Source organism: Chaetodon auriga, chromosome 16 (assembly GCF_051107435.1).
Source record: "Chaetodon auriga isolate fChaAug3 chromosome 16, fChaAug3.hap1, whole genome shotgun sequence".
NCBI classification, from domain to species: domain Eukaryota; kingdom Metazoa; phylum Chordata; class Actinopteri; order Chaetodontiformes; family Chaetodontidae; genus Chaetodon; species Chaetodon auriga.
Window position 1 is genome coordinate 24,599,665 of NC_135089.1, and position 12,478 is coordinate 24,612,142.

The window sequence follows — 12,478 nt, forward strand, 5'->3', positions numbered from 1 at the left end:
ATTCAGTTCGATGGATGTTCCTCTATAAAGTGTTGGAAATATTTGGCTTTCAAGATAAATTCATTAGAACGATACAGTCCCTCTATTATAAACCCACAGCTTGAGTAAATATTAATGGGGATCTGTCCGATTCCTGTCCTTGAGAGGGGAACGAGGCAGGGGTGCCCGATTTCCCCCCTTCTGTTCGCCCTATTTATTGAACCCATTGGCCAACAGATAAGACAAAGTGAAGTTGTCAAAGGCATTGGTGTAGCAGGAACCGAACAGAAGGTGGCGCTGTTTGCCGACAATGTCTTAGTTTTTTTGGAGGAACCCGAGAAGTCATTTGTAGAATTAATGACATTGCTAGGTGACTTCATGAATCTGTCAGGTTATAAACTCAATATCTCTAAAACACAGGTTATGACTTTTAATTTTAATGTCTCAAGAAATTTATTGGAGGATTACAATCTTAACTGGGAAGCCAACTCAATTAGATATTTAGGAATAAATCTGACTAAAGATCTTACAAAACTGACAACAGAAAACTACGGCCCATTATCCTTAAAAATTAAATCAGATTTGCATAAATGGAACCTGATCCCCTTCTTAAGTTTAAACTCAAGAATTTGTGCAGTAAAAATGATTATCCTTCCCCGCCTATTATACATCTTTCGGACCCTGCCAGTGGAAGTGAGCGACAATCAATTCTGAGAATGGGATAAATGGATTTCACATTTCATTTGACAGGGTAAAAACCAAGAATCCGCTTCCAATATTCTACAACTTCCTAAAGAGAGAGGTGGGATGGCACTCCCTTGTTTAAGAAACTACTGTTATGCCTCACAATTAATCTTCCTGTTACCCTGGTGTAATGGAGAATAAAAAGCCAAATGGAAAGAATTAGAACTGGGTTTGTCCCATAACTTTCCCTTGCAAGCCACAATTGCTGATAGAGGTCTAGCAGCCAAGTTAGAGAACATTAATAACTCTTGGATTAACCATACACTATAAATATGGCAGAGGGTAATCAAAGCTTGTGAAATCCAAAATATGCTTAAAATTTTTAGATGGTGTGCCTTTGACACAGAATTCCCTCCTAATAGAGGCGATAAAAGATTTTAATCCTGGGTGGGGAAGAGCCTTATGACCTACCTCTCTCTTACACACAAAGGCACACTTAAAAGTTTCCAGACTCTGAAGGCCGAACATGATTTACAACAAATAGACTTTTTTAGATTCCTCCAAGTCCATGATTATTTCAACCAAAATTGCAGAATTTCTGACCCCTCAGCAGCTGAATCAACATTTTTTGAAATTCTAAAACTAGCCTCCCGCTCAACCATTAAAAAGAGCATTTCTAAAGTTTACAATGTACTTCCCTATGCTAAAAATGATAACACACTTTATATTAAAGAGAGGTGGGAAAGAGAGGCAGGCTTGAGGTTCTCAGAGGAGTCTTGGGGGGAGATCTGCAGCTTCCAGTGGTCCTAGACCTCTTCCACAGACTGGAGAGAACACTGTTGGAAAAATGTGATTAGGTACTTTAAAACTCCACATCAGGGAAAATATAAAAACACAAGCTCACAATGCTGGAGACAATGTGGTTCCCAGGAGGCAAACCATTTTCACATGTTTTGGAGTTGCCCAAAACTAATTCAGTACTGGAGCAATATTCATAACACACTAAATATAGTGTTCAAGATTTGCATACCCCTAAACTTTGAGAATCTGTACCTGGGTCATGTTGTATGCTTGAAACTGAGAAGGGATATAAAGCTGCTGCAGGCCCTATTGGCTGCGAGTATCAAATGTATCACTAGGAAGTGGCTAAATCCGTCACCGCCTTCTATGGAGGATTGGTATAGAGTAACACTAGAAATATTCAAAATGGAAAAGCTGACTTATTCTCTAAGAACCCAGAAGGAGAAATTCTACCAAATTGAGAAAAGTGTATTGAATTTATATCCCCAAAGAGAGCAGATTTTATGTGACCCCTCCGAAGTTTTGCATCTTTTTATCGAATTTTCCTTTCTGTATCTCCTCCTCTCTTTCTTCTGATGGAAATAATGTAAAGTCCCTATGTCCAAATGTATATAGTTTGAAATTTGAAAATGTTTGACTGAATAGTTAAATGCAGTACTCTATAGTGCCTGTATAAGGGTGGAATAAGGAATACAATTACTTTAGGGTGTAAAAGTGTGGAAACTGTTCACTCAAAGGAATACCAAAGGACACTTCTGCAGGAAAGTGAACCTAGAGAAAAAAGAAGGGTGGACTGTCTCATACCACACTGATTGTGCCTTTTATGGACTTTTACCTGCCCATCCATATGCATAAGGGCAAAAAACAAAAACTGGAATGAGACTACAGACAATACTGAATATTCTTGAACATTTTGATATGTTGTACGAGAATGTCTTTTTCCAAACAAAATTAAAAAAAAAAAAAATATATTTCTAAAAATATCACCAAACACTATGATGAAACTCTGATGAGAACCACCCCAGAAAAAGAAGCCTAAGACTTACCTCTGCTGCAGAGGATAAATTCATTGCAGTTACCGGCCTCAGAAATATTTGATTCACAGATTTCAAATAGCAGACACATCTCAACATCAACTGTTTGGAGAAGACTGTGGGAATCAGGCATTCATTGTCAAGAAGATGCCTCTGCAGTAATTTGTTATCACTATACAACTATTTTGTGCCAGGAAAGCCTTAAAAGATGCATTATTAAACAGAACTGTGAGAAAAATGATAGTAATAAGGAACATTTGACTCATATACAGTAAGAAATAACTGTGCCACAGTGTGCATACATTGCTTTGCACTGTGTCAGCTGATCTTGTCCAACTAGCCTACTAACCAGTACTACAACACATCGGGACAAACTGAAACAGTGTTTTGTTATATAAAGATGGGTCCGTAATGAAAACTGCGGAGAGCACAAAAGTCTCCATTTGCTTGGCTTTAGAGTCAGCAAAGGTGCGCACACAGCTCCAATATCACAAACCAGTTTTTATGCATTTTGCCTTTTCTTTTTAGTAGTGTCACATCTATAACATAATCTACTGAAATGTCCATCAAAATGTGGTCCTTTGAGGTCCACATCAAGCACCTTTGGAAGACTTCCTTCTTCCACCTCAGGAACATTGCAAAACTCTGCCCCACACTCACTCTCCAACGCCGAAAAACTTGTCCATGCCTTTGTCTCCTCCAGGCTGGACTACTGCAACGCACTCCTCATCAGGATCCCCAGCAAGAACATCCACCAGTTGCAGTACATTCAGAACTGTGCTGCCAGGATCCTGATGAGGGTGCGAAAATATGACCACATTACACCTGTCCTCAAGTCTCTCCACTGGCTTCCTGTCCAGTACAGGATTGAATTCAAAGTTTCCCTGCTGACCCACCAGTGCCTCCATGGCACTGCTCCCCCCTACCTTAAAGAACTCCTCACCCCCCAATCCTCCTCACGCCATCTTCGCTCTGGACAGGCCAACCTCCTCCAGCCTCGTAGGACAAGGCTCCGAACTATGGGTGACTGCGCTTTCTGCACAGCTGCTCCCAGTCTGTGGAATGTTCTCCCCGACCACCTAAGGGCACCCCAGACTGTGGATTCTTTTAAAAAAGGCTTAAAAACCTATCGTTTTAGAAAAGCATTTGCACAGACTACAAATTTTAAAGTCCTTTTTGTTTGTTTGTTTTGTTTTAATTCCGTAGGCCTATATGCAGCCTTGCTCTGCACTAGTTTTAGTTGTTTTTATTGTGACATTGTTTTTTTTACCCTTTTTTTGCAATGTAGCACTTTGAGATTATTTGTTTGATGTTAAGTGCGTTCTAAATTACGTTTATTATTATTATTAAAATACAGCTATTAATTTAAATTTACTGACTCATCCAAAAGTCAAGGAGGAGGAAGCCATGATATTATCCCTCGACGCCCAGAAGGCATTTGATCGAGTATCCTGGCAATACCTATATCAAACACTGAAACAATTCCAATTTGGCCCCCATTTCATAAAGTGGATACAAACACTGTATTCTAATCCACAAGATGCTGTTAAAACAAATGGATTCTTGTCAGACTGATTTGCCCTAGAATGCGGCTGCAGACAGGGTTGCCCCCAATCGCCCCCGCTGTTCGAAATAAGTATGGAACCACTCGCACAACTTATTAAGAACGACAGTAACATAAAGGAACTGACAATAAATGAAGAACAACATAAATTATTGTTGTACGCTGATCATGTGCTTTTATATCTAGCTGACCCTGCAACAGCAATCCCGCACTTGAAGGATCTTATTTCCACATATGGGTACTTCTCAGGTTATAAAGTTAATGTGGACAAAATAATGGCTGTGGATATGGGTGGTAAAATCTCAAAAACAGTCAAACTTCAGAGTGGGTTTAAATGCCTGAAGAGGGCATTAAATCTATTGGTATTCAAATCCCTTCATCGCTAGAACATTTATGTAATGCAAATTACAAAAACATAATCCAAAATATCAGTAAGGACTTGGACTGGTGGTCAATACTTTTCCTATCTTTGTTAGGCCATATTGAGAGTGTATGCATGAATGTGCTACCTAAGCTTCTCTACCCATTTCAGATGTTACCTGTTGAGATCCCAAAATCTACATTTTGAAAATTGGAAAGGTTCATTTCAAAATTTATATGGCAGGGAAAGCAACCAAAGATTAGACTAAAAACACTGCAGCTATCTAAACTACATGGTGTGCTCAAAATCTGGAATCTAAGATATTACTTCTGGGCTGCACAGTTGAAACCTTTAACGATATGGATTCAGGATTTTTCATATACACGCTGGCTCAACATCCAAAAAACCTTATGTGCAAGACCCCAACAGACCTTGACTGTCCTAGATGTCTCCCTAAGGGAAACTCAGATGGGTGAATGGACTAGAGTTACACTTAAAACTTGCAGGAAAATAAAACAATCATTTGGCTTGCTTGAAGTAATTTCAGCACTAACCAATATTGGTTTTATAAAGGATTGTATACCCTCCCATATAGATACATGCTTTAGAAAATGGTCAGAACGGCGACTCACTGAGATAAAATAAGATAAGATAGGATTTTATTGATCCCACACTGGTGCAATTTAATCGTTACAGCCAGCAGGTTACAAAAAGCAGGCACAGTGGCATAAAAGGTCAAAAAATAACAATATGAAAGTTTACAAGATACAGAATAGAAAAAAACAACTATGTATATGTACATTTTTACAGATTATAAAAAATAGTAAATGCCAAATAATTCTACTGCTACTATTGCTAGTAGTCTTATGAGAAAAACCAACTACTGACATGACATGTATTGTATTGTACTTGAGAATGCTATTAAACTTGAGAAAATACTATTTCAATTGAGAAATACTGGGTTTATGTATAAGCACAATATATACAGTTTATAAAAATATAGTTGCCAATATCGATAATAAAAAGAATTATTGCACAGTTGAGAGAAATACACAACTTGGAGATTGCACCAGGTGAATTGAAACAGTAGTGCAAATAAAAAGTGAGTATGATGTAGAATTGAGAAAGACAGCATCAGCACAGTGCTACATTACATGATGCTGGAGTTACTGGTGCTGCAGGAATGAAGCACCTGTGGTAGCGTTCTTTGTTACAGACTGGCTGCAGCAGTTTGTTACTGAAGAAGCTGCTGAGGCCCCCAATGCAGGGGGTGGGATGGGTTTTCCATGATCAATGTCAGCTTGGCTAACATCCTCCTCTCACCCACCCCCTCAACGGTGTCCAGAGGGCAGTGCAGGACAGAGCTGGCTCTCCTGACCAGTTTGTTAAGTCTGTCCCTCTCAGAGCTCCCACAACCCCAGCAGACCACTGCATAGAAAACTGCAGATGCCACCACACAGTCACAAAATGTTTTTAACAGTGTCCTTCATACTCCAAAGGACCTCCAGTTTGTTGTTGAGGTGAACACAGGTATTTGTAATCCCCCATGATCTAAATGTCCAAGCCCTGGAAGTTCACTGGAGTAGTCTGTGGTACATTCCTTCAGAAATCAATTAAAATTCTCCTTCCTCTTGCTGGCGTTTATGTGCAGGTAGTTCAGTCCATGCCAATCGACAAAGTTGGTTTACAGCTTCCCTGTATTCCAATTCATTCCCCTGTGAAATGCGTCCAACAATGGCTGTGTCATCGGAGAACTTTTGGATGTGGCAGTTGTCAGTATTAAGTCAGAAGTCCGATGTGTAAAGGGTGAAGAGGAAGGGGGAGAGCACTGTTCCCTACGCAGCCCCCGTGTTGCCAACTACCACATCGGACACGTAGTTGCGAAGCCTCACATACTGTGATCTGTTGGTGAGGTAGTCGATGGTCCGTGCCGCCAGGTGGCAGTCTTCGCCGGCTCCTTCCAGCTTCCCCCTCAGCAGTGATGGTTAGATCGTGTTGAAAACACCAGAGAAGTCGAAGAACATGCCCCTCACCGTGCTTCCAGTATGCTTCAGATGGGAAAGAGATTGATGGAGCAGGTAGATGACTGCATCCTCCACGCCGATGCTTGGACGATATGCAAACTGTAGGGGGTCTAGGTCACTGCCCACCAGGTGACGGAGGTGGTTCAGTATAATCCTCTCCAAGGTGTTCATCAGGTGGGAGGTTAAGGCTACTTACCTGAAGTGTTTGGGCTCCCTGGGGTGCGTGGTCTTTGAGACTGGAATCACACAGGAAGTTTTCCAAAGGGTCTGTACTCTCTCCAGTCTGAGGCTCATGTTGAAGATGTGCAGGAGGACCCCACAGAGATTATCTGTGTAGTCCCTGAGCAGCTTGAAGTTGATGCCATCCGGGCCTGTAGCCTTCCTCGCCTTCATCCTCCTTAGTTCCTTCCTCACCGGGTCAGTTGTTATGGAGAGGCTGGGGGGGCAGGGGGTAGACTGGGGGGTGGCTCCTGTAGAGTGACATGGGGGGAGGTTCGGGAGGTAATATGGCCGGATGCTAACAGCTAAATGTCTTGTGCAGCACTGCTCTTTTACCCTGATGTGCCCTGGGTTACACCATCTGTTCGTTACAGACATCACTTATGCCCCCACCTTTCCTCTTGCCACTCTTTCGCTTTTCTGTCCGCTCTCAGCAGTTGGAAAGTGTCCAGCTTAACATGCAAGTGCGGCATAATGACCAGCTTTCAGTCAAAAAGATGAGGCTACACTCATCTACTCCCTCTGCAGTCAGGTTAGCGCCATTAGCTCTTCCATCGTATTTGGGAGAGATCTCACTTTTCCTGTAATAACAGATGGTATGGATGGTTTGTACCGTCTTTTCTTGTCCCAACACTTGGCCCCAGCTCTGCATCCCCTTCTCCTCCTTATTTCCTCTGGGATCTCCAGTCTTTCCACTGGGAATACGCTTGTGTTGCTCAGTGTGATCAGATGTTCCCCTGTGTAAACAATGGAATTTGATAAAATTGCAAACAGGGAACAGAGATAAGAAAGTTATATCTCATTTTTATCCAAAAATCTTTAGGCATGATTTTGAATAATGCACTACAGATGAAAGAGAGATGGGAAACCGAAATGAATACAAACATACCACAGGACATATGGGAAGAAATATGCACTGATTCACATCTAGTAACTAGATCAAATACATGGAGGGCTTTCAAATGAAAGGTGATTATGAGATTATGATACCAGAAATAGTGGCTAAAATGGGCTCAACAAATTCAAATAAATGATACACAAATTGGCAACCATACCCACATATTTGGACATGCTCCAAATTAAAAACATTTTGGGAAAAGTTATTTGAGGTACTCAATGAAGTATTCTCCCAAGATAACACAAAAGATCCAAAGGTGGCACTACTGGGAGTACTACCAGAAGGTATTGATGGAAGAGCTAGAAAATATCTCTTTCAAATATTGTTTAACAGCAGCAATCAAATGTATCATAATTAAATGGTTAAAACCTGACCCCCCAACATACAATATATGGACTGAGAAAGTATGGAATGTTTACCAAATGGAACAAATAACGTATTCTCTGAGACTCCAAAAAGATATATTTCTTAAAAGATGGAGCCCTGCTATGGCTATGCTAATACAGTGAAGTGATCTGAATCCTTCTTCATATTCTGAATAATATAGGCCAGTTTCCAAAAACGAGACTTTATTTGGGTCAATCAGACAACAAGACGCTATGGAGAAGTGTCGTCTCACTGAACAAACGCTGAAGTGAAGAGTCATGGCTAGGGAAACGATACACTCTCTTATCTAGTTGCATTCGTGTAAACATTCCTTATGACATTCCCAAATACATTAGCATTTGAGTGTACCTTTTGGCTAGCAGTTAATGTGCCGCCCATCATTGTCATCCTGACCTTCCCACCCTCCATAACTCTTAGCCCCAACAGATCCAAACACAAGAAAAATGTTTTGTCAATGGACCATCCAGACCTATTTCACAATCACTGTTGATACAGTATAAATGAGGAAAAAAAAGCAATAATTAAATGTGATACTAAATAAATACTTGTAATTGGGAATGTATTGATAATAGTATCACCAGGAATGTACTTAACTTGAAGTTTAGTGTTTGTTCTAATGGTGTGTTTTTTAATTAAGTCTTCATTTATTATAAATAGAGGAATATCATGGCAATCAGTTTACATGCAGACAGAAAAAAGAATATACTTAGAAACTAATTACATAGGGTAAGTTCATGTTAAATAATATATAGAACTATTACTGTCTACATAAGGTAAAGTAATGGAAACCCACATTTTTAGTTTAGCTAAGTAGCCTGTATCATAAATACATTTCTGGCATTTGTAACAAACCAAAGTGCTTGAAAAAAATCAGTGTTATGATTATTTTTATTGAGGATAGACATCTGTCTTGATAGACTTGTATGTGCATTAGGAGGCTTCCCTCTATCAATAAGTTGGCCTTTCCCTATGAATTATGGAAATCGGTGTTGAATATATGGATTCCCAGGTCATGCAATAGACTTCTGTTACCAAGTCGAATAGCATTGTGCCATCAATTCACCTCGCACACAAAGCACACAAACCCTCACCTCACACAAGCATGCAGCTCTGGCTACATCTTTGTTTTCATTTAAAAAAAAAAAAAAAACCACACAAATCCGCTTAAGTGAGTGTGAGTGGAGCATCCAGACTTATTTCACTGTTAATACAGTAAAAGTCAATAAAAAACATGTCAATGTGATCCTTGCTCAATAAATACCAAGTATCTGTTGATAATAATAATATTGCTGAATTTTGGAGAAGTGTGTCTAAAATGATGCACTGAACTTCAAAGTCATTAAAGTGAAATGTGAGGGTAATTTTTCAAGGTTTATGCTGGTAAATATATTAGTAACCACTGAATTCATTCACCCATTAAAGATCTTTGGCCAAGCCACTGGCTTGCAAGCTTTATTCAAGTTTAACTTTGGCTTGTTATCAAGTTACTTGCAGAATTAACATTAATTAGCAACAGCTCATATGATGTTGTCATTTTAACCCAGTGTTTCTCAAAGTTTTGATGACTGAGTGGAAATTTTAGGAGTCAGCATCTGATTGAGGGCAGCATAGATAAGACTTTATTGATGCCACACCGTGGAAATTCAGTCGTTACAGCCAATCCCTCTTCTCTATTGAGGGATGGTTTCTCTGTTTTTACATGAATCTCCTATTGTGGCCAACCTCTGCATGGACAAAGTTGAAGGGAGAGTCCTTAACTCCTTAAGACAGCTTGGTGTTTTTGGACTGTGCCATACACATTGAAGGGGACAAGAGCCTCGACATTCAAGTGTACAGGAAACCCCCACACAGTCCCACAGACTAGTACATACTCTTTGACTCTCACCGACCACTGGAGCATAAGTTAAGAGTTGTTTTTTTCAAACCCATCAACACATTAACACAGAATCTGTTCCACCTCAAAAAGAACGTGCACACACAAACACAAGAAAACCGATCTTCTGTATGCAGTCTAAATCAGTGAGGAATGCACAAGCTTGTATATCAGAGAAACTTGACAACCATTAACCAACTTTTTAAAGTTGCCCTTTTGACAACCTGAACAACTGTCAGCCAGCCACACTCAAGTGGTTAAAATGACCATGATAATAATCCCGCAGAGATTAAATAGCTGGGACACCCAACCAGCCAGTTAAAACTGAAGAATGCCTTTTGATGAGAGGCAAACCATTTTCAAGTTTTGTCCTTGGATAAGGGATGAAAATGAAAAATGAGATACCACTATCTGAAAGATTTGTTCACACTTTTAACTCGTGATATTTTTGTGTCTCATATATATTTCACCAACGCCTGTGTCTGAACTCTGAAAGTGTGTGAATGTTAAAAATTATTAGAGGCTAGCTGTGATAAAAAAAAGAAAGCAGATAAGACACAGGCTCTAAAACATCATTATCAATATATTCACAACTCCCAATGTGGATCAATAATAATAATAATAATAACAATAATAAATTCCATTATTATTGTTATTATTATTATTATTATTATTGTTGTTGTTGTTGTTGTTGTTATTATTATACTTTTCCATTTAAAGGTTTGGATTCTCTATTCACAAGATATATTTTTCTTAAAAGTGGGTTTATTCCTGAACTGGTGTCCTGCTGTTTTGTTGCAGGTGGACTTTGTCATCAAGGAGGCCACCAACATGGACAATCTGGCCCAGCTGTATGAAGGCTGGACTGCCTGGGTGTGAACACTATGCTGCTTCATGTCTTTGGTCCAGCGAAGGCTTGGAGATCCACCAGAGTCCAGCGGGTCTGGGGTGTCGGAACAGCAGCACCAGGCTACACTGGGGGGAGAAAATGGGAAGTGGATGCTTAGCCCATCCTCCCAAACTCCTGGGCACTCAAAATGGGGCAGTGACCTCGTAGCGCCGCTGCAACCACACTCCCCCAACCATCGGCGATTGGGCTAACACACCGCTTAGTGGGCCTGCGGTCCCACCTTCCTTTCTGGGGTTTGACCAGACAGAGCAGTGCCGAATGGGGGAGGGGGGAAGGAGGGCAAAGGCCTCCTCACCCTCAACTTGGAAACACCTCCCCCCCACCTGCATAGCTCACTATCAAGTTGTATCCATTAACATCACTTCATCCTGTTAAGCCAATCAAACTCCACCCAATGACAGGATGAAGCAGGAAGTGAGCTGTTTCCCCCTGAAGCACACAGATAACATGCTGTGGGTGGCACTTCACTGGGGCTAAGGCTCAGATGGATGGGGAATTTACATGGCCATGCTTGTTTTTCTCTAATCTTTTCCTCAATGGTGTTGTGATTCTGATTGGCTAGTGGGTTACATGCTTGGCAGGAATGATGAAAACAAAGGTTCACCAGGATTCTAAAGGCTACATAGAGACCCACCTGAAACCTGAATGGAAAAGAAATTAAAGTAGAAAACAATCAAACTGTACTTGGATCAACAGTAAAGACACATTGACACATCTCTGAAGTGTTGTCAGATTTCCCAGAATATAAGATTAAGTGGAGTTGTTTTCTCAGGAAGGTTCTTTGTGCTTTTGTTGATAAAACTAAATCGTCTTTTCATGTGAAATCGTTTTGGATTGTGAGCTTAGATCAGACATGTGAAGGTGAAGTCAGTTAAACAAGAGAGAACCTCTGATTCTTTTTCTTCGGTGTGCATCTTAAGTCTGTGTTGTGCTTTGTAACTATCTTCAGTCTTTCTTTAGCTAGAACAGTAAAAGTTAGATTTCTACCTTTTTTGACTTGCCTGTCAGAAGCAGTTGCTAGCCTCATGCATAGTCATTCCCCATCCCAAATTCTTGCATTTTAGAAATCCTGACCTCCTAGTTTTACATTTTTAGTGGGAGAAATTATGTTTTTGGTGGTGGTGCAAACTGTTAATTCTTAAAGCTTTTAATATATTTTGTTGAATGCCAAATAAACATGGAATCGAGAAGTGGTGAGTGTTTTATTTAACAGTGAAAATCTTAAGATTGACTTAAGGATGCAATCTGGATGCATTCCAGAAAACCCATACATGCAGTAACTGCATATACACACAAGCAGCAAGATGATATTATTTCAGTCCAGTTTAAGAAGGTTTTTTTTTGCCAGTTATCCCCTATCATTACCAGATAACTGTTTTACATGTCAGGGAAATGTGTTAGGGTTTAAAATATTTTAAGATGAAAACGTCTTCTTGTAATAATTAGGAATTGTAAGAGTAGATCACAGGTTAGGTGTTACAGTTCTCAAAAAAAATCCTCATATTTATCTTGGGACCCCCCCCACACACACACACACAGACACACAACACAAGATAGAATCAGTTGTGTAGTATGTAATGTAACATTCTGCACAAAAAAAACAAATGTGTCAAAGGTGCAAGGGGAGCAGCTTCACTGTGATACCTAAAGCATGAAGACCTATTGCAAAACAAGAACTACAAACTGGAGCTATGACATTAACAAAAAGATGATGACGCTGCATCTGAACTTTGATTTGTACAAT

At 40.1% G+C, this 12,478-nt stretch overlaps 1 protein-coding gene across 1 annotated transcript in view; it reads left to right on the forward strand.

Annotated features, from left to right (window-relative positions):
• Positions 1-11,924, forward strand: part of smg1 (SMG1 nonsense mediated mRNA decay associated PI3K related kinase) — a 148,023-nt gene extending 136,099 nt beyond the window's left edge. Inside the window, exon 64 of the mRNA XM_076751852.1 lies at positions 10,626-11,924. Within this exon, the coding sequence (XP_076607967.1) occupies positions 10,626-10,703 (78 nt within the window). The 3' untranslated portion in view covers positions 10,704-11,924. The remainder of the gene's footprint in view (positions 1-10,625) is intronic.
• Positions 11,925-12,478: the final 554 nt, after the last annotated feature.